The 21216-nt window shown below is 57.0% G+C and overlaps 2 protein-coding genes across 2 annotated transcripts; one reads left to right on the forward strand and one right to left on the reverse strand.

Annotated features, from left to right (window-relative positions):
* The first annotated feature begins 843 nt into the window (after positions 1 to 843).
* On the forward strand, positions 844 to 12323 carry LOC110468157 (uncharacterized). The gene is made up of 7 exons (XM_077788076.1): positions 844 to 1012; positions 2071 to 2141; positions 2269 to 2348; positions 4360 to 4561; positions 5613 to 5732; positions 8075 to 8281; positions 10643 to 12323. Exons 1-6 carry the CDS (start codon positions 859 to 861, stop codon positions 8279 to 8281), a joined length of 834 nt encoding a protein of 277 aa, XP_077644202.1. The 5' UTR covers positions 844 to 858; the 3' UTR covers positions 10643 to 12323.
* LOC110468182 (endothelial cell-selective adhesion molecule) lies at positions 12021 to 20829 on the reverse strand. Its single transcript, XM_021525833.3, has 7 exons — positions 20748 to 20829; positions 15408 to 15562; positions 13945 to 14158; positions 13713 to 13868; positions 13393 to 13515; positions 13157 to 13295; positions 12021 to 12790 (listed from the first exon to the last, which is right to left on the reverse strand). Exons 1-7 carry the CDS (start codon positions 20791 to 20793, stop codon positions 12439 to 12441), a joined length of 1185 nt encoding a protein of 394 aa, XP_021381508.1. The 5' UTR covers positions 20794 to 20829; the 3' UTR covers positions 12021 to 12438.
* Between the last annotated feature and the right edge of the window lie 387 nt (positions 20830 to 21216).

The following is a 21216-nucleotide window of genomic DNA, read 5'->3' on the forward strand; positions in this document are numbered from 1 at the left end:
CGGGGAACGGAGCCGGGGCTCACCGGGAAAGGGGAGCCGGGGCTCACCGGGGAACGGAGCCGGGGCTCACCGGGAAAGGGGAGCCGGGGCTCACCGGGGAACGGAGCCGGGGCTCACCCGGGAACGGAGCCGGGGCTCACCGGGGGACGGGAGCCGGGGCTCACCGGGGAACGGGAGCCGGGGCTCACCGGGGAACGGAGCCGGGGCTCACCGGGGAACGGGAGCCGGGGCTCACCGGGAAAGGGGAGCCGGGGCTCACGGGGGAACGGAGCCGGGGCACACCGGGGAACGGGAGCCGGGGCTCACCGGGAAAGGGGAGCCGGGGCTCACCGGGGGACGGGAGCCGGGGCTCACCGGGGAACGGAGCCGGGGCTCACCGGGGAACGGGAGCCGGGGCTCACCGGGGAACGGAGCCGGGGCTCACCGGGAAAGGGGAGCCGGGGCTCACCGGGAAAGGGGAGCCGGGGCTCACCGGGGAACGGAGCCGGGGCTCACCGGGGAACGGGAGCCGGGGCTCACCGGGGAACGGGAGCCGGGGCTCACCGGGGAACGGAGCCGGGGCTCACCGGGAAAGGGGAGCCGGGGCTCACCGGGAAAGGGGAGCCGGGGCTCACCGGGGAACGGAGCCGGCCCCCCCCACCCCGCTCCCCCCGCCCAGGCCGGGCCGCGCGCGCGCAGAGAGAGGCGGCCGCGCGCGTGCGCAGCGGGCAGGCAGCGCGTCTCCCCCTAGCGGCGGCGCTGCCCCCCTCAGGCGCTGGTCCGCGGGTTCGAGTCCCGGCGCTGCCCGGTGGCACCGGGGACCGTGGGCCGTGGTTGATCACGGGCTGTGCCGCTGCAGGGGGTCCGGGAGAAGCGACCATGTCTATCGCCGCCTCCAACACCAGCATGAGGGTGCCCGCCGGCTTCCGGAACCTGCTGGAGGGGCTGGCGCGGGAAGTGCTGCGGGAGCAGCCCACCAACGTGGTGGCCTTTGCAGCACAGCACTTCCAAAAGCTGCTGGAGCAGAGGGAGGGTGAGTGGCCTTGCCCAGCACCCACCCCCACACTGCCATCCCCTGCCCCGTGCTGCATTGCCTGCCCGGCCTGCTCCATCTGCCCATGGCCAGGGCCTCAGTCCTGCCCCTGTGTCCCTTGCCCAGGTGTCAGTCCTGCCCCAGGTGTCCCTTGCCCAGGTGTCAGTCCTGCCCCACGTGTCCCTTGCCCAGGTGTCATTCCTGCCCCTGTGTCCCTTGCCCAGGTGTCATTCCTGCCCCTGTGTCCCTTGCCCAGAGTGTCATTCCTGCCCCTGTGTCCCTTGCCCAGGTGTCAGTCCTGCCCGTGTCCCTTGCCCAGGTGTCAGTCCTGCCCCTGTGTCCCTTGCCCAGGTGTCAGTCCTGCCCCACGTGTCCCTTGCCCAGGTGTCATTCCTGCCCCTGTGTCCCTTGCCCAGGTGTCATTCCTGCCCCTGTGTCCCTTGCCCAGGTGTCATTCCTGCCCCTGTGTCCCTTGCCCAGAGTGTCATTCCTGCCCCTGTGTCCCTTGCCCAGAGTGTCATTCCTGCCCCTGTGTCCCTTGCCCAGGTGTCATTCCTGCCCCTGTGTCCCTTGCCCAGAGTGTCATTCCTGCCCCTGTGTCCCTTGCCCAGAGTGTCATTCCTGCCCCTGTGTCCCTTGCCCAGGTGTCATTCCTGCCCCTGTGTCCCTTGCCCAGAGTGTCAGTCCTGCCCCTGTGTCCCTTGCCCAGGTGTCAGTCCTGCCCCAGGTGTCCCTTGCCCAGAGTGTCAGTCCTGCCCCTGTGTCCCTTGCCCAGGTGTCAGTCCTGCCCGTGTTCCTTGCCCAGGGTGTCAGTCCTGCCCCCTGTGCCCACCATCTACAGCATCAGGCCTCTCCTGTGTGCCCATCACCCAGAGCATCAAACCTGCCCTTGTGCCCATTGCCCGTGGCCTGTCCCAAATGTCCACCATCAATGGCCATCAGCCTTCCATTTGTGCCATCACCCAGGTACTGTTGTGATGTTGTGCCTGTCCCATGTGCCCATCACCCGTGGTACTGTGTGCCCATTGCATGTGGCATCAAGTCTCCTCCTTCCACAGCTGGTGGCACTGACCCGGTGGCGTGGGGAGCCATGCTGGAGGACGATCGTCTCACCTGGCCTCCTTCCAAGGTAGGCTTCCCTCCATCCCAGGCCCCTCCAGACAATCTGAGGTGCCAAGAGCTGCAGTGGGTCCCTGCTCCCACCCTATTCCTGCCACTCTTGTGCCACATCATCTAAGTGTTCTTCTTTCCTCCAGGACCTGAAAGAGGCCAAGGACATGGAGGGGGAGCAGGGAGCACCAGGCGGTGCAGGCAGCACGCACAGCTCTGGATCACTGTGATTCCACCCCAAAATGTGTGGAGAGGAGCCAAAGGGGAGCATGTCCCCATAACCCTAATGAACTGGGACACCTCTCTGGAGATGCAACTGCAGCACTTGCCCTGAATCCCCCATTTCCCACTGTCCAACCCCAAAACCAAAAAAAAACCCCTTGGTTCTCCCTTGGCTCCTGCCCTTTTCCCATGGGTGGGTACTGCACTCCCATCCTGCCCCTGCGGTGCTGTTTTAATGAGGAATTTTATTAACGAGGTCCCCGCTGTTATTAGTGTCGATCACCTGAGATTTCTCCCCGAAAAATCCTGGTTTTGGGGCTGAGCTGAGCACGGGATGATATTTTTAGCCTCTATATTTAGGCCCCTGCATCCCTGGAGGTTGGAAGAAACTTCATAACATCCCAGCGTGAAGGAATGATGTGACATTGCTCCTCTCCTACCCCCCTCCATAAGCTGAGATACCTCCATGGAATTCTGGGGAGCATGCAAGGGCCCCCCAGTCCTATTCCCACCTATGAAATTCGTATTTTCCCACACAGTGCAGTTTCGAAATCCCCTCCAAAAAGTGGGGTTTGCGTCGAAGCCGGCTGCTCTATTTTTGGAGAGGACTGAACCCCCCCATCCGTGCTCACCCCGTTTTTACCCCCTCTTTCCTGTTTTCCATCGCCATATGTGGAGCTCGCCCACGGCACGGGGCATGACAGCGGCTCCCCTGGGAAAAACAGGAAGGAGGGATGGGGAAAAAAAGCTGGCGGGGACCCCGTGCCGGGGCTGATGCCAACCAGCTACGCCTTGACCCCCCTGCAGCACCGCCTCGCCGGCTGCCGGCTCCTGCCTCGGCAGCCGGCAGCACTGCCCGCCCAGGGCATCGTTCCAGCATCCAATTCCCTTTTCCTTTAAGGATTTTTCCCCGTTTTTAAAGGATTTTTTAACACCTCGGTGCCACCATCTCAAACCACGACGGTGGGATGTTCTCAGCAGGTCTCGCCAGCTGCACTTCCCGTTCTCCCCTTCCAAAATCTGAGTTGTTTCCCTCGGAATTCAAATTTTGGGGGTGCTGGAGCACCTGAAAAAGCATCATCCAGATGAAGGGGTCCAGGGAGGAAAAATGCAGAGCCTGGAACAGGCTCAAAACCCGCCATTAATGATTAGAAATGTTCTGGCATTTCGCGTCCCTCCTCCGCAGCCACAGCCTGCAGGAGACGGCGGCGCTCGGCGGCTCTGCCAGGACCCGGCTGCCACGGATGGAGCAGATTTTGGGGGCTAATTGAGGGATTACTCCTAATTTTGGGGCTAACTTTATCGGATCCATGACGGATGAATCACCCCAAAAACCCTTCCCACTTAACTCGCCCAAAACACCCGGTCTCCTCTCATTGGAGCAGGCAGTGATGGATCTGGAGGGTCTAAAATCCAGGGAAAAGGATCTCTTCCCATCAAAAATCCCAGCAGAGCTGCCAAGGCTTCTCCTGGAAGCTGCAGCGGGGTTTTCTGGAGCAGAGCTGTTCCCACCCCCCCACCCCGGTGTGCTGGTGGGAAGAAGTGACGAGGGAAAAGTGGCTCCAGTGGGGAGAGCTGGGTGCCAGTGGCTCACAGGGGAGTTGGAGAGATGCTTGGGAGCATTTTCCAAGGGGGGATTCGGGTGCCTGGCATGTGCGGGGGCAGGGGTGACCCCCATCAACCTCCAAGTGTGGGTGAAGCAGTTGAGGGAGGTGGCAGTGGTGGGATGTGCCAGGGATGGGGTGGAGTGGGATGGGGAGCAGGGTGTCCTGGGGAGCTGGGGCATCAGGGGACAAGAGGAGCCACCACCTGCACCCAGCAGGAGTGGCCTTGGAGAAAGAGATGGAGATGGGATGGGAATGGGAACAAGGATGGTGATACAGCTGAGGATAGGGCCAGGGATGAGCGTGATGATGGAGATGGGGACAGGGAGAGGGACAGAGATGATGGGGTTGAAGCTGGGAATGGCATTATGAAGAGGATGGGGACAAGAAGTGGCATGGGGATCATGACAGGGATGGTGACAGAGATGGGGACAGGGACGATGGTAGGGATGGAGAAGGTGGTGGAGGTGATGGGGATGAAGTATGGGATGGGGACAAGGCTGGTGGCAGCAGTGGGGACAGTGCCAGAAACAGTGATGTCAGTGGGACAGAAATGCTAACGGAGATGATGGTGATGATGATGATGATGATGATGGTGGTGGCAAAGAGGAAGGTCAGTGCCACCAGGCTCCCAGGCAGGATGACCCCTGTGAGCAAACTTGGCCAGGGAGAGCCAGTGGGGCCCGACTGTGCGGGTGGGTCGGGGGGTGCTGGTGCCCGCCTTGGGGGGGCCAGGCTGTTTTTTGGGGGCTGGCTGGAGCAGCATCGGCGCGGAGCCCACGGGCGATTTATGCAGTTGCTTAGCAACTCCCAAACCCGGATTAGAGGCGAGCGAGGCAGGCGATGGGGGGGCTGTGGGCTGCAGCCCCCCGCATTGCCCTGGGGGTGCCTCCTGTTTCCCGGGGTGCCCCAGCTCACCCTGCCAGTCCCAGCAGCTCGACGTGGTCTGGGGTGGCAGCAGGGTCTGCAGGGAGCACCGAGGGCTGTGAAAATGGCTGGGACTGCGGGTCTGGTGGGAGAACACCCCAAATGTGGGGGGTTCAGATGCTCCTATGAGTGGGGAAGAGACCCCCAGATCCCAGAAGTGGAGCCCACTCCTCTGCTTGGAGCCTGCAACTGGGCACATCATCCCTGGGGTTCTGCGGGTGCTCGGTGGGATGCTATGTCCCACCATGCCCACCCTTCCTCACCATCTTCATCCATGCCATCCTCATCCTCACCCTCCTTCAGGACCAAGTCCTAAGTAGGTCAGGAAGGCTTTTTCACCCTGTGCAAACCAACCCGGGGGGCAAAACCTGCCTCCAGCATCACTGTGGGTCATGTACCCCACAAAAATGAACTAATTTCCCCCATTTGCTATAGTTTTGTCCCCCAAAAAACCCTCCACGCCAAAGGCAAGGCTCATCACATCTTGGCTCGCATCCTCTGCATGCGATGTTGTGTTCCACAAAACTCCAAGGCGAGCTGCCGGCTCCTTTAAGTGTTAGGAGGGAGTTGGAGGCTGCAAAATAAAATTGGAGGAGGGAAAATAAAAAAAAAAATTAAAAAAAAAAAAAAGAGGCGAAAGGGAGGAAAAAAAAAATAAGGCACCCCTCCTTCCCCCCCAAAAGCCTGGCAGGGGTGTCGGGCTGATAGGCTCGCCCGGAGGAAAGCGCATTACGTAGGCAAGCGGCTCCGCTCAACTTGCCACCTGCGCCGGGAGAGCTGCCGGGGAAGCGAGATCCTGCCGGAGCCCCTCGCCCGCCGCTGGCCGCCCACCGCCCTCCGCCATGGACTGCTGCAACGTAGGTCCCTTCCCCGGCAGCCGCTCCGCTCCTGCCCGCGGTCCCTCATCGCTGCTCCGGGCTGGGGGCGGCCGGGGGGTTCGGGCTGCTGGGGGCGGGGGGCGCGATGGGTGCTGCACCCTCCACCAGCTCAACCCAGTCCGCGACCCCCAGCGCTGCTGCAGCCCCCCGGGCCCTTCTCCCCTCCACACCCCCACTCCTGCCTCGCACCAGTTCGGAATCCATCCCGCCGGGGCTACGGCACGGCCGGCATCCTGCGCCCCCCAGCCCGCTGAGGAAGCCCCCGGCTCATCGAGTCCAGCTTTTATTTCGCTTTTTCTTCCCCCCCCCCCCCCCACCCCACAATCGCTCTACAGGTGGGATCGGGGGCTGTGTATGGATAAAGGGCTTGATTGGGGTTGCACCCCTCTCTCCTCACCCGAGGGTGAGCTCTCCTCCCTCCTGGCCACCAGCCGGTTTGGGGAGAAAACCACATCCTTTTCCCCTTTCTCCCTAATCCCCTGACTTTTCCTGCCCCCTTTCCTCCCCATTTCCCCCATTTTTTTCCCCTTCCCCACTTTTCCCCTCTGTTTTCTGCCTCCTGCTAAGACAGCAGCACAGGGAAAAGCCCCCATCTCTCCTCCTAGGCACCTCCAGAGAGGAAAAGCCCACCCTGGATGTAGGATTTATCCTGCCTGGATATAGGGTTTATCCTGCCTGGATATAGGATTTTTCCCTTATGTATAAGACTTTTTCCCTCATATGTAGAAATTCTCCTTCTGAATATAGGATTTCTCTCCTAGATACAAGTTTTCATCAGCTGCATAGAGGTTTTCATCCCATGGATATGGTGTTTTTCCACTGGAAATAGGATTTCTCCTATGAATATAGGATATGGCCCCCTGTTTATGAGTTTTCTCCCCTGAATATAGGATGCCTCCCCTGGATATAAGATTTTTTTCTCCTGACTATATTTTTCCTACCTATATACAGGATTTCTCAACTTGGATACAGGTTTCTGCCACCTGTATGTATGATTTCTTCCCTGAATATAGGATTTCTCCCCTGGACATAGGAAATGCCCCCGCATATATAGATTTCCTCCACCTGTATATGGTATTTCTCCCCCGAATATAGGATTTCCTCTCTCCTAACATAGGATTTCTCTCTTGGATATAGGATTTCTTGCCTGGATATAGGATATGCCCCTCCATGTATAGGTTTTCTCCCTTGACTATAAAATTCCCTTCTCCAGATATAGTATTTCTTCCCTGGATATAGGTTTCTCCCACCTGTATATAGGATTTCTCCCCTGGATATAGGTTGTTCTCCCCCACCTCTGCATATATAGGATCTCTTTCCTGATTCTAGGCTTTCTTTCCTAGATATAGGATTTCCTTCCCCTGGCTATAGGATTTCTCCTCTAGCTATAGGATTTCTCCCCTGGCTATAGGATTTCCAGCCTTGGCTATAACATTTCCACCCTGGACATATCATTTCCACCTTGGACCTGTCCTCACCTTTTACAATGGTAAAAGAACCCGAGTAACTTTGTGGAGCCATGGCAGGCTCCAAGGGGATGAGCTTCCTCCCCCCCGAATCTGCAGCTTCCAAATAAGCCCCCCAAAACTCCTTTTAGTCCTTTCAAGTGCTCGTGGGGCAACACAAAGGCTTCACCCCCACAGCTGCTGGCACTGGATCATCCAATGCCAGCTCATTTCCACCTCATTCCTTTTCCCCATGTTTTTCTTTTTTTCCTGTGGAACTTGGTGCTGAGTCCAGCTGCTCTGGTGGGATGTGGCAGGAGGGGAATGGGTTACAGTGATTTGTCCTTGGCAGGGCTTTTCCTCCCTTCTGTTGTCATGCTTTCCCAGATTTCCTGGTGTTTTCAACCAAAGCCCTGAAGAGGGATGCAGGACAATGCAACAGGCTATAAGGAAAGGGGAAACTGAGGCATGACCAGCTCATTTTGTGCAGGATGGCCCCCAGCCCCCTGCCAAAAATACCCGCCAGAACCCATCCTCTGCTCCCATGGATTCTCTTCTCCCTGCATCATAACCCTGGCTGGAGTCTGGCTTCCTGCAGCCGTGTGGTCCAGGGTGGGATTTAGGGATGAGTGGGAGGTGAAGCATCTTCCCCCGCCTGCAGCTTTGGTTGCCATTTCCCCAAGCCACCTGCAAGGGACCCTCATTCTTAGCAAAGCCCCTCATTTTTACCAAAGGAGCCTATTTTTTAATGAGTAAACCAAATTCTAATTTTTAGAACAGGGGCTCATTTAAGACCTTCTAGAATGGATTGATTTGGGGAGGGGGCTGCGCTGTTTGAGGTGCCACCAGCTGTAACCCTGCCATTGCCACCGTCAGGAGGGAGCCTGCACAAAGCTGGACGAGGACATCCTGGACATCCCTTTGGACGACCCTGATGCCAACGCGGCAGCTGCCAAGATCCAGGCTAGTTTCCGTGGCCATATGACCCGCAAGAAGATCAAAGGGGGTGAGATCGATCGGAAAACCAAGGACGCCGAGTGCGCCAACAGCACCCGCGGCGGCGACCTCCGCAACGGCGACTAGGTACACCCCAAATCCCGCTTCTTCCCCCCAAAACTGGGTCATTTCTACAAGGAAGCCGCTCTGAGTGTCCTTTGCTCTGTTGATTTGGGATGGAGCATCCTTCCCCAAGCTGATTTGGGATGGAGCACCCTTCCCCGCAGAGGTTTGGGATGGAACATTCTGCTCTGCGCAGATATGGGATGGAGCATTGTTCCCTGCGCAGATTTGGGATGGAGCAACTTTCCCCGCACTGGTTCAGGGTGGAGAAGGGGCTTTTCCTCCCAGGAGATGGCAACACACAGGCAGGCAGCCCCTGCCTTGCCCTAAATTTGGGTGCGCGCCGTAGTAGTTGGGAAGGATGGGAAGTAGGATGGGAAGGCGCAGCCCTAGATTTGGATTGAATCTCTCCCTTAGCAACACCACCCCGAGCGCCTCGCCTCAGCACATGCTATTTTTAAAAGCCTGTGTCACAGTCTCCTGGCAGGAAAAGGTAAATTTAAAAAGCGCCCACGGTGCCGAGGCCGCGTGGCATTGGAGCCCGGGTGGCGGCTGCGCCGTGCCCGGGCCGTGCCCTGTGCCGGTGCCGTGAGCGCGGATGGCCCCGGACAGCGGCGGGGCCGCTCCGGGGCTGGCGGCGCGGAGGGAGCGCTGCCGGCTCGGCCGCGTGAGTGTGGCGGGGCTGGGGTGAGGCTGGGTGCAGCTGGGATGGAGCTGGGTGCAGCTGGGATGGAGCTGGGTGCAGCTGGGATGGAGCTGGGATGGAGCTGGGTGCAGCTGGGATGGAGCTGGGTGCAGCTGGGATGGAGCTGGGTGCAGCTGGGATGGAGCTGGGATGGAGCTGGGTGCAGCTGGGATGGAGCTGGGTGCAGCTGGGATGCAGCTGGGATGGAGCTGGGTGCAGCTGGGTGCAGCTGGGATGGAGCTGGGTGCAGCTGGGTGCAGCTGGGATGGAGCTGGGTGCAGCTGGGTGCAGCTGGGATGGAGCTGGGTGCAGCTGGGATGGAGCTGGGTGCAGCTGGGATGCAGCTGGGATGCAGCTGGGATGCAGCTGGGATGGAGCTGGGATGGAGCTGGGATGCAGCTGGGATGGAGCTGGGTGCAGCTGGGTGCAGCTGGGATGCAGCTGGGATGGAGCTGGGTGCAGCTGGGTGCAGCTGGGTGCAGCTGGGATGGAGCTGGGTGCAGCTGGGATGCAGCTGGGTGCAGCTGGGATGGAGCTGGGATGCAGCTGCATGCAGTGAGGATGGAGTAGGAATGCAGTGGGGATGTAGCACAGATACAGTGGGGAGGAACTGAAGATGCAGTGGGAATGCAGTGAGGAGGAAGAGGGGAATGCAGTGAGGAGGAAGAGGAGGATGCAGTGGAGATTCAACAAGGCTGTGGTGGGAAGGAGCTGAGGAGGCAGTGGGGATGGAACTGGAGCTCAGCTGGGACACAGTGGGGATGAACTGAGGGTACAGTGGAACAGAACTGAGACATGGTGGGGATGTGATGGGGATGCAGTGAGAATGCACTGGTGATTCAGTGAAAATGCAGTGAGCATGCACTGAGGATGGGGAGGGAGTTCAGTGGGGCTGGGATGAGAATGAACGGAGGATGCAGCGGGGATTTTGTGAAGATCCAGTGGGGACAATGTGGAAACACAGTGGGGCTGCAAAGGGGATGCAGTGAGGATGTGTGGGGATGAACTGGGGATGCAATGGGAACAAACTGAAGATGCAGTGGGGATTCAATGGGGCTGCAGTGAGGATTGAGCAATGATGCACTGGGGCTGCACTGGGGCTGCAGTGAGGATGTCACAGGACTGCAGTGGGGAGGCAACTGCCAAGTGCAGGTGCTGTGCAGCTTCTTAGGACCCAGAGGTTCCTTTGGGATGCATTGTTAGTGGGGCTGAGCAGTTTGGCAGCAGGGGAGCCAGGTTCCCCTCCTTCTGCCACGGTGCTCTGCCTAGCGGGGCGCAGGCAGAGGTCCCCCCCAGGTTCCTGGGCTGGGTGAGGACAGAGTGGGCAGCAGTGGAGGCAGGACAAGGGTGCAGGCAGGGTGTGGGCGGGCTGCAAGTAGAGCACGGGCAGGGTGTGGGCAGGGGGAGGGCATGGAGAGGGTGCAGGCTGCAGGAGCAGCACGTGAGCAGGGTGCAGACAGGGCATGGGGTGCAGGCAGGCACAGGGTGCAGAGAGCACTAAAGGTGCAGAAAGAACACAGGGTACAAATAAGGCTCAGGGTTCAGGGTGCAGGCAGGGTGCAGGGCGCAGGGTGCAGGCAGGCACAGGGTGCACAGAGCACTAAAGGAGCAGGCAGGGCACAGGGCACAGACAAGGCTCAGGGTGCAGGGCACAGGCAGGGCCAGCCCAGGCTGACCACTCGCTCTCTCCTTGCTTGCAGGGGCCGCCAGCTGCTCAGCGGAACCCCCTCGCCACCGACTCCCTCCCACCGCCGCCCGCCGAGGCCCAGGAGCCCCTGCTTCACCCCCTGCCCCCCGCATGCGCCCCCCGGGGTCCCCCCACAGCCAGGCCCTGCCCCTGTCCCTGGCTGCCCTCCCTCACCCCAGACACCCCCTGCCCCAATAAACGCCCCTGCCAGAGCCCCGGCCTGTCCTCGGTGCCTTTTGGTGTCACCGGCAGAGCGGTGAGGTGACAGCGGGCAGGGGTGGGAGGGGTGTGGGTCAGGTGGTGCCCAGCAGTGATCTCCCATGTGAGCATCCTACGGGCACGTGTGACATCACTGCCACGCGTGTGACAGCTGGCGTGGCGTCCCACGGGTGCTCAGGGTGTGGTGTGACATCACTCATGGGTGGGACATGACTGCTGCTGGCATGATGCCACTACTGGACAAGTGACAGCTGCTGTGACACCATACAGGTGTGTGTGACATCACTGCTGGATGTGTGACACCATAAAGGTGTGTGTGATGTCACTGCTGGATGTGTGACACCATAAAGGTGTGTGTGACGTCACTGCTGGATGTGTGACACCCTGCAGATGTGTGTGACATCACTGCTGGATGTGTGACACCATACAGGTGTGTGTGACATCACTGCTGGATGTGTGACACCATAAAGGTGTGTGTGATGTCACTGCTGGATGTGTGACACCATAAAGGTGTGTGTGACGTCACTGCTGGATGTGTGACACCCTGCAGGTGTGTGTGATGTCACTGCTGGGTGTGTGACACCCTGCAGGTGTGTGTGACATCACTGCAGGTGTGTGTGACACCCTGCAGGTGTGTGTGACATCACTGCTGGGTGTGTGACACCATAAAGGTGTGTGTGATGCCACTGCTGGGTGTGTGACACCATAAAGGTGTGTGTGACATCACTGCTGGGTGTGTGACACCATAAAGGTGTGTGTGACATCACTGCTGGAATTGTAACACCCTGCAGGTGTGTGTGATGTCATTCCACTGTGTGTGATGTCACTACTAGGCATGACTGTGGGTGTGACATCATGCAGGCACGTGTCACATCACCGCTGCTGTGTGATGATGTGACATCATGCAGGCACACATGCCATCCCAGATGGACACGTGGCATGCCTGGGTGGCACCATGCAGGCATCAGCCGGTGCTGTGATGTCACACACTCATTGCATCATCCCACCTCCTGACACAGGGAGTGCCATCACGGTCACAGGGTGTGCCAACACGTGCATCATGATGTCACCTCACCCTGAGGACCTTGGCTGGTGCACTGTGACATCACCCAGAAGGTCGTGGGACATCCCTCCCCGCCTTGAAATCCACACAAACTCACCCAAAGCACCGGTGCTGGGCAGTGCTGCAGCTTTTAATCAGAAAACCCCTAAAAAAAGAGTGTGTGTGTGTGTATGTGTGTGTGTGTGTGTGTGTGTGTGTGTGTGTCCGTCACCACCCTCCCCCCCATCTTAAAATACTCTTTTATGAAAAAATCCCTCATTTCACCTGATATATAGATATAGAAAAAAAAAAAGAAGGGGATCCTCCTGAGGCAGGGCTGGGGCTGGTTTGGGGGGTGATATTTATGGGGAGACTCGGTCCCTCCAAACCCAGAGAGCCCCAGCACCCATTAAACACACCCACGATGAGTCCAGCTGCTCGAGGCATCTGTTAAAAAGAAAAAGAAACCCCAAAAAGGGACAAAAGCCACCCCAGGAAAAGGGAGTGGGACGGGCTGGCTGTGGGCACCCCTGTTTCGTGGGGGGTGCTCAGACCAAGGAGCCGGCTCGGCTCTGCGCTGGCACCATGACGGGCACGGCCCCGGCCCGTGCCAGGCTGGAGGGGGGCACGGGCGCCCCGGGAGCGGCCGCCGGGTCCGGGCGGCGCCGGGGGGTCCCGTTAGCGGCGGGGGGGGAGAGGCTGGGCGGCCGCCCCCCGGCCCGGGGCGGGGGTCCCCGGTAGCTGCCGGTGGTGGTGAGGATGGAGGCGGTGTCGGAGGGGGCTCTGGCCCCGTAGGCTTGCCGGCTGCCGGCCAGGGAGGACAGCGTGCTGGTTTTGGACATGGTGTCTGAAGCTGGCCTCCTGGCCCACGACGGGGTTTTGGGTGCCACGGCGTCCTCCCTGCCAAGAGGGGAGAGCGTCAGAGGGATCAGCTCTGGGGACCCTCCCGTGCATGCTCTTCCTGAGCGAGGAGGTTGTGCAGACATCCTGGACCCCCAGACAGAGGGACGAAAGGGGAAGGGGGAAACAGAGGTGGAAAATGCCCTCGTTAACTCTGAAAACTCATGACAGCTGGCCAGAGGTGGAAGCTTTCTTCCTGATTGTTACCTCTGGAGCATACTGGTGACTGGCCAGAGATGGAGAACTCCTCCCCACTATGAACTCTGAACCAGAGAAATGATGGGCCAGAGGTGGAAACACCCTCCTCACCCATGAACCCGAAACCTACTGATGATTTGAACCCCCTCCACAGGAAGAGAGCCTCACTTGATCTCGTTGGCTCCCTCCTCCTGGCTGTCACGCTTTTTCCTCCTGTAGCCAACAAGCTTCTGGGCAAAGAAGATGATGGTGGCAAGGGCACCCAGGGAGCCCAGCACGGCGCCGGCAATCACTGCTTTGGTGCTTGCTGCCAGAGAGAGACAGGGATTCCCTTATTGCCTTATTCCCACAGGGACCTCATGGGGACTGTGTCCCCTTCCCCAGCCCTGTGGACACGTACTCACTTGAGTGTACCTCCAGGACAATGCTGCAGTTCTTAGAACCTGCTTGGTTTTCAGCCCTGCACACGTAGACCCCCGACATTTCCAGGGAGAGGTTGGTCAGCTTGAGGGTGCCCTTGAGCCGGTCTGCAGGCGAGAAATTTGGGTGCTGCCTCACAGCCGCTCCTACACTCTCCACCTCCTCGTGCAGGAGGAGTTAAGGAGTGGTTAAGTTAAGAAGTGGTGAAGGGGATGAAGCCAAAAATCCCTCAGCTGAATCTTCTCAGCATATTCCAGCCCAACCACCCACCCCACTCCCCAGCCCCACACTGGTGCCAGCTTACCCTGGGCAGGGGGAAAGAAGACCTGCAGGGTGGGCGGCTGGCGCTGCCACTGGTACAAGGGCGAGGGTTTTCCCTTCTCGGAGGAGCAGCTCAGGGTCACGTTGGCCCCCACGATGGCGTTGCCGTGCAGCTGGCAGGTGGGGGTGGCCGGCGGCACTGTGGGCACAGGTGTCAGCCCTGAGGGGCACCATGGGGAGGCCCGAGGGAGCCGGGGTGACTGGAGGAGCCTTACCCAGCACAGTGAGGTTGATGAGGCCAATGTTCTTGTGCAGCTTGATGGAGTCATCCACCACGTTGACGGTGCACATGTACTGACCCGAGTCCTGCTCCCGGGTGGCGTTGATGAACACCGAGATGTTGTGGGTGAAGATGGGGTGCAGGAACCCCACGCGGGGCTTCAGATCTGTCTCTTCCACCTTCACCACCCCGCCTATGTATGACAGGATCTGCACAGGGGAAAAAACACATGCTTTCCCTTCAAGATCGTGCTGCTGGAGAGAAAAGCCCCCCAAATCCCAAATTTTGTAGAGCAGTGGTTGCTGCATAAGCCCCCTCCTGCCTTACCTCCCCTAAGCATCCTGGACATGGGAACTGCAGGCAGCTCCGACCACAGGCACAAATACCCCTGGCATGGGCACTATGAGCAACTGTCCCATCATGAGCATCTCCCCATCAGGAGCACCACAAGCGGTGCCCCCATTGTGGGCATTTTCCCACTGTAGGCACCATGGGGATTTTCCAAGGACATCTCCCCTCCATGGGGATCTCCCCATGGTGAGCACAACAAGCACCTCCCTATTGTAGGCACCCTGGGCACGACCCCAGGGTGGGCATCTCCCCTTATGGACACAGTGAGCATCTCCCCACTATAGGCACCTCCTGATCGTGAGGACCACAATCATCTCCCCACTGTAAGCATTTATGGACACCACAAACACCTCCCTGTGTAGGTATCTCTCCATCTCGGATCTTTCCCCATCTTGTGTCTCTCCCCTCTGTGGGCACCACAGGACCCCCCTACTGCAGGCACTGTGGGCATGACCTCATCACGGGCATCTACACATCACCACAAGCACCCCCCTTCAAGGGCACCCCCCGTGGTGGGCACCACAAGATTCCCCCATGGTGGACACCCCCCCTCACGGGCACTTCAAGCAGCTCCCCATGGGGATGGGGATGGCACCATGGGGATGTCCTCACCACGGGCACCATGAGCATGTCCCCCATGGTGGTCACCTGCTCGTGGTGGGCAGCATGAACTTCACCCCATCATGGGCCAGCTCTCCACCATGGGCACCACAAGCACATAACAAGTGGGAGCTGCACACATCTCCCCATGGGCACGTCCCCACCATGAGCATCTCCCCTTTGTGGGCATCTTCCCATCATGGGCACCACATTGACACCCATTGTGGGCCACCATGAGTTCCCCCATCATGGGCACTTACCCATTGTGGGCATCATCCCTGGATGGGCACCATGAACGCCATCCCACCATGAGCATCACATGGTGGGCACCATGAGCTTCCTTCCATCATGGCCACCTCGTCATCATGGGCACCCTTCCACCACAGGCACTGCGGCCACTACCTCATGCTGGGCACCATAATCCTCCCCCCGCCATGGGCACCTCCATGGTCACCTCCCAGCCTGGCCCCTCCATCTCCAGTCCTGCAGCCCCTGCCCTCTTCTCACCTGGAAGGGACCCGGATTCTTGTTCAGCACCCAGGTGATGTAGGGCTCGTTCTGGGAGTGGCTGGTGTACCAGGCAGGCAGCACCGCCCGCTGCCCCTCCACAGACAGCACCAGGCTGGTCCCCACGTGCACCTCCAGCACGGCCAAGGAGACACCTGCCGTGGGAGAGGGAAGAAACGGGGAAATGACTCAAGCCCAGGTGCCACTACTCCCCACAAAGCCTCCCTGACTGTGGGAAAAAAACCCCATTCCCAAGACAAAAACAACAATCCCAGGTTATCACCAGGAAGCTGAGCCAAGAGAACATTTTGCCTCCTTCCCTGCCACAGGAAGGGCTTTCAGGAAGGACATTGCTGCTCCCTCCCCTCCCAGCTTCCACCCCACACTCAGCTTGGGAATTCTTAAGGCCCAAGTCACCCTTCCCAGGAAACAGCCAACTCCAGTGGGCAGACACCCCCCTTAGCTCAGTATTGGGGTACACCCAGCCTCCCACAGTGCTGCAGCAGATCCCATGGGATTTATCTGTAGGGCTCCCCCATATGCACCCCACAAGCCTTCCCCAGCATTATCCCCCATTTTTGCTGCCAGCACTAAATTGGGATAATCCATGAGTGGCTTCCTCTGGTGCCCCCATCTCATTTGACCCCAAATATCCCACCCCACGTCCCCAGCATCCCCCCAGCCCACTGGGAGGAGGCGCTGGGGTAAGAGTGGTACCACGGACCGGAGAGGGATGCTCAGCCCCTGGGGGAAGATCATTGCCCAGCTCTGCCCGTAGGGCTCAGCCGGGGAATGACGGGCTCGGGCTCGGCTGAGTTTGTGCTGGGGCTGGTTTGTTTTCCCCGGGGGAGCCTCACCGAGCCCTGCATGGCAGCAGCTCCATCCCCGCATCCACCCATCGATCCGTGACCCCGGCCGGCCCCGCTCCTGCCGGCGCCCCAGGGATGCCTCACAGCGGGATGCAGGAGGGACAGGGCGATGCTAGCCCGTCATCCCAAATCCTCACTTTGCAGGGAAAAACCCCTGGCTTTGAAGGATTTCAGGAGCTTTCAACAACCTCACACTTTTCCCTGAGAGCTCAGAGGTTTTAATTGGATTTTTCCAGGGTGGGAAGAGGAAAACAAGGCACTGGGGGGTATTTTTAGTCTCCCCCTCATCTGTTCATCCCCCCCCTCCTGGCCAGGCATTGGTGCCATTTCCGGACGGAGCCTTCCAGCTCCAGGCAGGAAACTCTGCTCCGGCTGATAAGTCTTCTCAGGAATTAAAAAAAATAATTACATTTCCTTTCTCTGGTGAAAAACTGGGAGAAATAAGGGCCAGTCTGGTGAGGATGCGTAAAAATAGCTCACCCGGGCTAAGAACATAAACCTTTAAATCCTGGAGGGTTTGGGGGGAGGAGATGCTGGAGGCGCCTGCAGGTCCCAAATAATTGATAATATTATTTATTAATGATATACAGCTGTGGTATCAAATCCAATGGAGAGTATGGAAAAATAATGGTAATTATAGCGTATTTATATGTAATTATACAGATAATTGTATTAAATTTAAAGAAAGTGGAAAGAAATATGGGATGGCGACTCATTAAATTGGAGTTCCCAGAACAAAATAGAGCATCGAGAACATATAATTTATAATAGTTATAAATATAGGTATATTTTTGTAAGAATAGGGATAATAGTGGGGATGTGAGAGTGATAATAGTGCTCAGGATAATGAGAGCAATGATCAAAGTGAGAATAATAATTATAAAAGTGGGAATAATAATGATAAAAGTGATATTAATAATGGTAATAATAATAATGGTAATCGTGATTATAATAATTATAACAACGATTCCAATACAATAATGATGACAGTCATAATAATTATAATACTGATAATAATAGAAATAATAACAATAAAAATAATAATAAATTATGCAGATGGCACAGCCCCTAACCCTCCCTACATTCCCAACAACTGGGAAAATCCAGGTGTTTTCAGTCCAGATCCTCCATCATTATAAAAGTGGGTTAAATTGGGATAATCTTGAAGAAAATAGATTATATTCAATAATTGTATTGTAATTTCTATTAGAAATATTAGAGATAACAGGTAATAGACCTTGTTGAAGAATTATAATTGTAACTTACTAATAAAAATAATTGTAATAGTTATAATAACAATTATAACAGTGATTATAATGATAATAGTAATAAAATAGTGATAAGTATAATGATGATAATGATAATAATAATAATAATAAAATATTATGAATAATATAGTTCATTAATGATTCAGATAGCATCAATAAATGACTCCACAGCTTCTACACCCCTGTGCATTCCCAACAGCTGGAAAAATCCAGGTTTTTCATCCCACCTCCTCCATCAGCATCATTTTTTGGGCACAAAAAAGGTGCTGGGCCAAAGGGTGCTGGGAATTGCTGGGGAAATCCAGGCTCCAGAGAGGGAAAAGATGCTCTGGCACCAGCCAGAGGATTCCCATGGCACCCCAAGGCATTCAAACAGCCCCAGAGCTGCTCCAGGCGCTGCAAACTGGGGTGTGTTAACCCTGAAAGCCAATGATGAGCACGTTAATTACGTTAATTGTGCTCCGGGGCTGCAGCTTTGCTCTGTCATCCCTCAAACTCCTGCGGCACCAGGAGATCCCAGCTCCATCACCTCCCCTCCGGCGTGAGGGGAGAGGGAGATGGACGCAGAGCTGAAGGCTGCTCGCTCCCCAAAATCCCCTCATTCTTGCAGAATTCACCCAAATTCCTCCTCTCAGACAGATGGGACCCCAAATCCCAGCTGGGGCTGGGATTGGAGCTGCAGGCACGGGACCGAACCCCCTGGCACAGCTCTGCCTTTGGCCACCTCGGCGCTCCAAATCCTCTAATGCTTTAACCAGATCGAAAAAATTAAGCTGCTCGTGGTGCTCGTACCCATCCAGGGGGGCCTGGGGGCCTCAGCCCCTCCCGCCTGCTCTTTGGGCTCAAAACCTGGGTTTTTATCCAGCTGCCCTGAGCTAAACACCTGCCCGGCTGTTTTCCCTCCTCCCCAGCCCATCTGCTGGGATTTTTTCTGCATATGGAAAAACAGAATAGACTTAAATTTACCTTTAAAAATAGCTATAATTTTGTTTTTTCCCTTGTGGAATAAATACCTTACAATTTAACATTCTAAAATACTTTAAGTTTTCCCGTGACAAAAAATTTAAAAACGGCTTTAAATTTTCCTTTGAATTTATTCCCCATGGAAAAAAAAAAAAAAAATCATCTTTAAATCCCTGCAATCTTAACATTAATCCCTGAGCTGATATCAATCACCCTATCCTCATCTAAAATTGCATCCTTTCACCCCCCAGAAAAAGCTGTTTCTTGGCTCTGGCACCCCCTGAACCCCCAAAAATCAAACGCCCCCTCCCCGAGTTTCTAAACCATTAACTGTGTGGGGAATTAAATCCCCGAGGCAGTTGGGGTTTGATGACCCTGGTTGATAGGATTAAGGCGCTGGAGTCATGTGAAACCCAGACCCAAATTAAATCCCAAAAGACCAAGCTTGGGATTTAAAATACACAGCGGGAATCTGGCCGGAAAAGGGACCCTTGAAAAAGCTTGGAAAAAGGTCAAGGAGCATCTCAGCACTGCAACGCAGCCAGTCGCCTTTCCTTTTTTATAAAATTATTTTTGGGGGAATTTTTTTCCTTTTCTTCTCTTAACTTTGACTATTTATAAACGGGCAGATAGGGATGTGGAGCTGTGTCCCTTGGGAAAATCCACAGCGGCATTTCCCACGACCCCGGGGGCAGGGGGGGAGGCAGAAAGTGCCCTATCCTCCAGAGAGACCAAATTTGGGGAAAAAAAATTAAATAATGCAATAATCATATGTGACTTTGCTATAGATGGAAACGTGCTTCACTCCTGGTGTGGGAGGGAGAGACGGAGATGGGATGGGATGGGATGGGATGGGATGGGATGGGATGGGATGGGATGGGATGGGATGGGATGGGATGGGATGGGATTGAGGAAGGGATTGGGGTTGGGATTGGGGATGGGATAGGGACTGGGAAGAAAACAAGGATGGCAAATATTCTTCATTTTACTTTTCCCCATCACAATCCCATGAGGATCCCACGGGACGAGGAAGGATTGCTTGAAAGGAAGACTAAAGGAAAAACACACATTTGGGGTTCAAAAGAGCCTTTTTGCTACATTTTTGAGCTGTCAGTGCCTGTGATGTCACATCCCAGGGCTCAAGGGTGATTCTTTTGTGGGAATCCATCATGATTCCATGCAAAAAACACCATCAGGATGCAGCAAAGGAGCGCCCTGGTGGGATTGAAGGGCTGAGTAACCCCCATGCCTCATACAAACATGCTTTAATTAACTTTTATCAAAGAAGAAAACCTTCAAGGAGGAACAAGTGGCGGCTCCAGGACCCCCACCCAATGTTCTGCTGGAAGGAAATGCTGCTGCCATTGTTTCTGGGGCCGTTTCCTTTCCCCAAAGGCCTCTCCTTCGCTGGGAACGCCAAAGGATATTTCCTTTTGGACCAACTGTGGCAGTTCCAAAAAAACTCAAATAAGCTGGGAAATTAGGAGTGGAAGAAGGGAAAAGCCCGTGGACAGAGAAGCACTGAGATCGCTAACCTCAAGACCAGCTGGGAAGGCTGTGCAGCACCAGTAAACAAGGGAAAACAAGTGGATTTTTTCCTGCCCAGTGCCACGCAGGGAGGTGAACTGTGCACTCTCACTTTGGAGTCCCTGGTGTGTCCCCACATGGGGGTACATCGGGTTTGGGGGTGCTGGAAGTGGCAGCTCCAAGTTACAAATGTTTTTTCCCGGGAAGACTCAGACTTTTTCCACTCCGAGCATCCTAAAAGGGGTGGGTGGCGGATTTCTCTCTCTCCCCTGCTTTCCCTGCCAACCTGCCTGCTGGGTAGGGGACTGGGGGCTCAGAGACAGGTGGGTGCTGTGACCCCCGCCCCTGGTACCCCACGGTCCTTGCCGGTGCCACCCTAAAGCTTCCCAGCGCTGCGTGCCCGTGCCGGGCTCCCGGGTGTCTTGCCCGGTGCCTCCGGCCGCTCCCACACCCTGCGCGGCGACCCCTCGGAATCTCCGGGTCCTTCCCGATGCCCTCCCAAGAGCTCTCGCTCGGTTCATCCCGCTTTTCCCGGGTCCCACCGGGCGCAGCGTCCTGCCCCGTACCCGCCGCGTACCTCGCGTCCCGCGGCTCCGCGATCCCCCGGCCGCATCCCCAAAGCTGCCCCGCGTCCTGCCGGCATCCCCCGCGCCCCGCATCCCGTCGGGCGCCCTCCCGGTGCCCCCGCGCCCCGCTCGGTGCCCGGGGCTCACCCAGCAGCGCCAACAGCGCCAGCGCCGCCCGCCGCAGCGCGCCCATGGCCGAGCGCGCTCCGCAGGTGCGGGGCGGCGCGGCGGGGCGGGCCCGCGCAGGTGGGGGCGGGCCCGAGCCCTCCACACCCCCGGGGCGCCCGGCCCCGCACGGACCCTCCCCCGGGCCGGCCCTGCCCCGAGTGCGCAGCTATTAGTGAGTTATGCGGGGTGTTACTGCTTGTATTGGGGTGGGTTCAACGGGCAGCGCGATGGCAAATGTCACCCCACCCACGCGGAGCACAGGGACCCCAAATCTTCCCCGTTCTCATCCCGTGGAATATCCCGTTCTGCACCCTCACAGTCATCCAACACCCCCCTACCCTGCTTCAGAGAAACGCATCGATCCTGAAAAATAAACAATATGCAAAAAAATGGGCAATTTTGACTACCTGGTTTTTGGGAGCCTCGGGTGGATCCTCCCCGGCTCAGC

The sequence above is a fragment of the Lonchura striata genome, chromosome 23 (assembly GCF_046129695.1).
Source record: "Lonchura striata isolate bLonStr1 chromosome 23, bLonStr1.mat, whole genome shotgun sequence".
Taxonomy (NCBI): domain Eukaryota; kingdom Metazoa; phylum Chordata; class Aves; order Passeriformes; family Estrildidae; genus Lonchura; species Lonchura striata.

Bases quoted from the DNA above. Each gene is read 5' to 3' on its own strand.
- LOC110468157 (XM_077788076.1), top strand. From the start codon at position 859: ATGTCTATCGCCGCCTCCAACACCAGCATGAGGGTGCCCGCCGGCTTC. The intron at 2,349-4,359 runs GTGATTCCACCC...GGATCATGACAG, and splicing joins ACGCACAGCTCTGGATCACT to GGATGGTGACAGAGATGGGG. The intron at 5,733-8,074 runs GTAGGTCCCTTC...TGCCACCGTCAG, and splicing joins CCGCCATGGACTGCTGCAAC to GAGGGAGCCTGCACAAAGCT.
- LOC110468182 (XM_021525833.3), bottom strand. From the start codon at position 20,793: ATGGGCGCGCTGCGGCGGGCGGCGCTGGCGCTGTTGGCGCTGCTGG. The intron at 15,563-20,747 runs GTGAGCCCCGGG...CTCCCACGGCAG, and splicing joins GGCGCTGTTGGCGCTGCTGG to GTGTCTCCTTGGCCGTGCTG. The intron at 13,516-13,712 runs GTAAGCTGGCAC...TCTCGCCTGCAG, and splicing joins CTTCTTTCCCCCTGCCCAGG to ACCGGCTCAAGGGCACCCTC.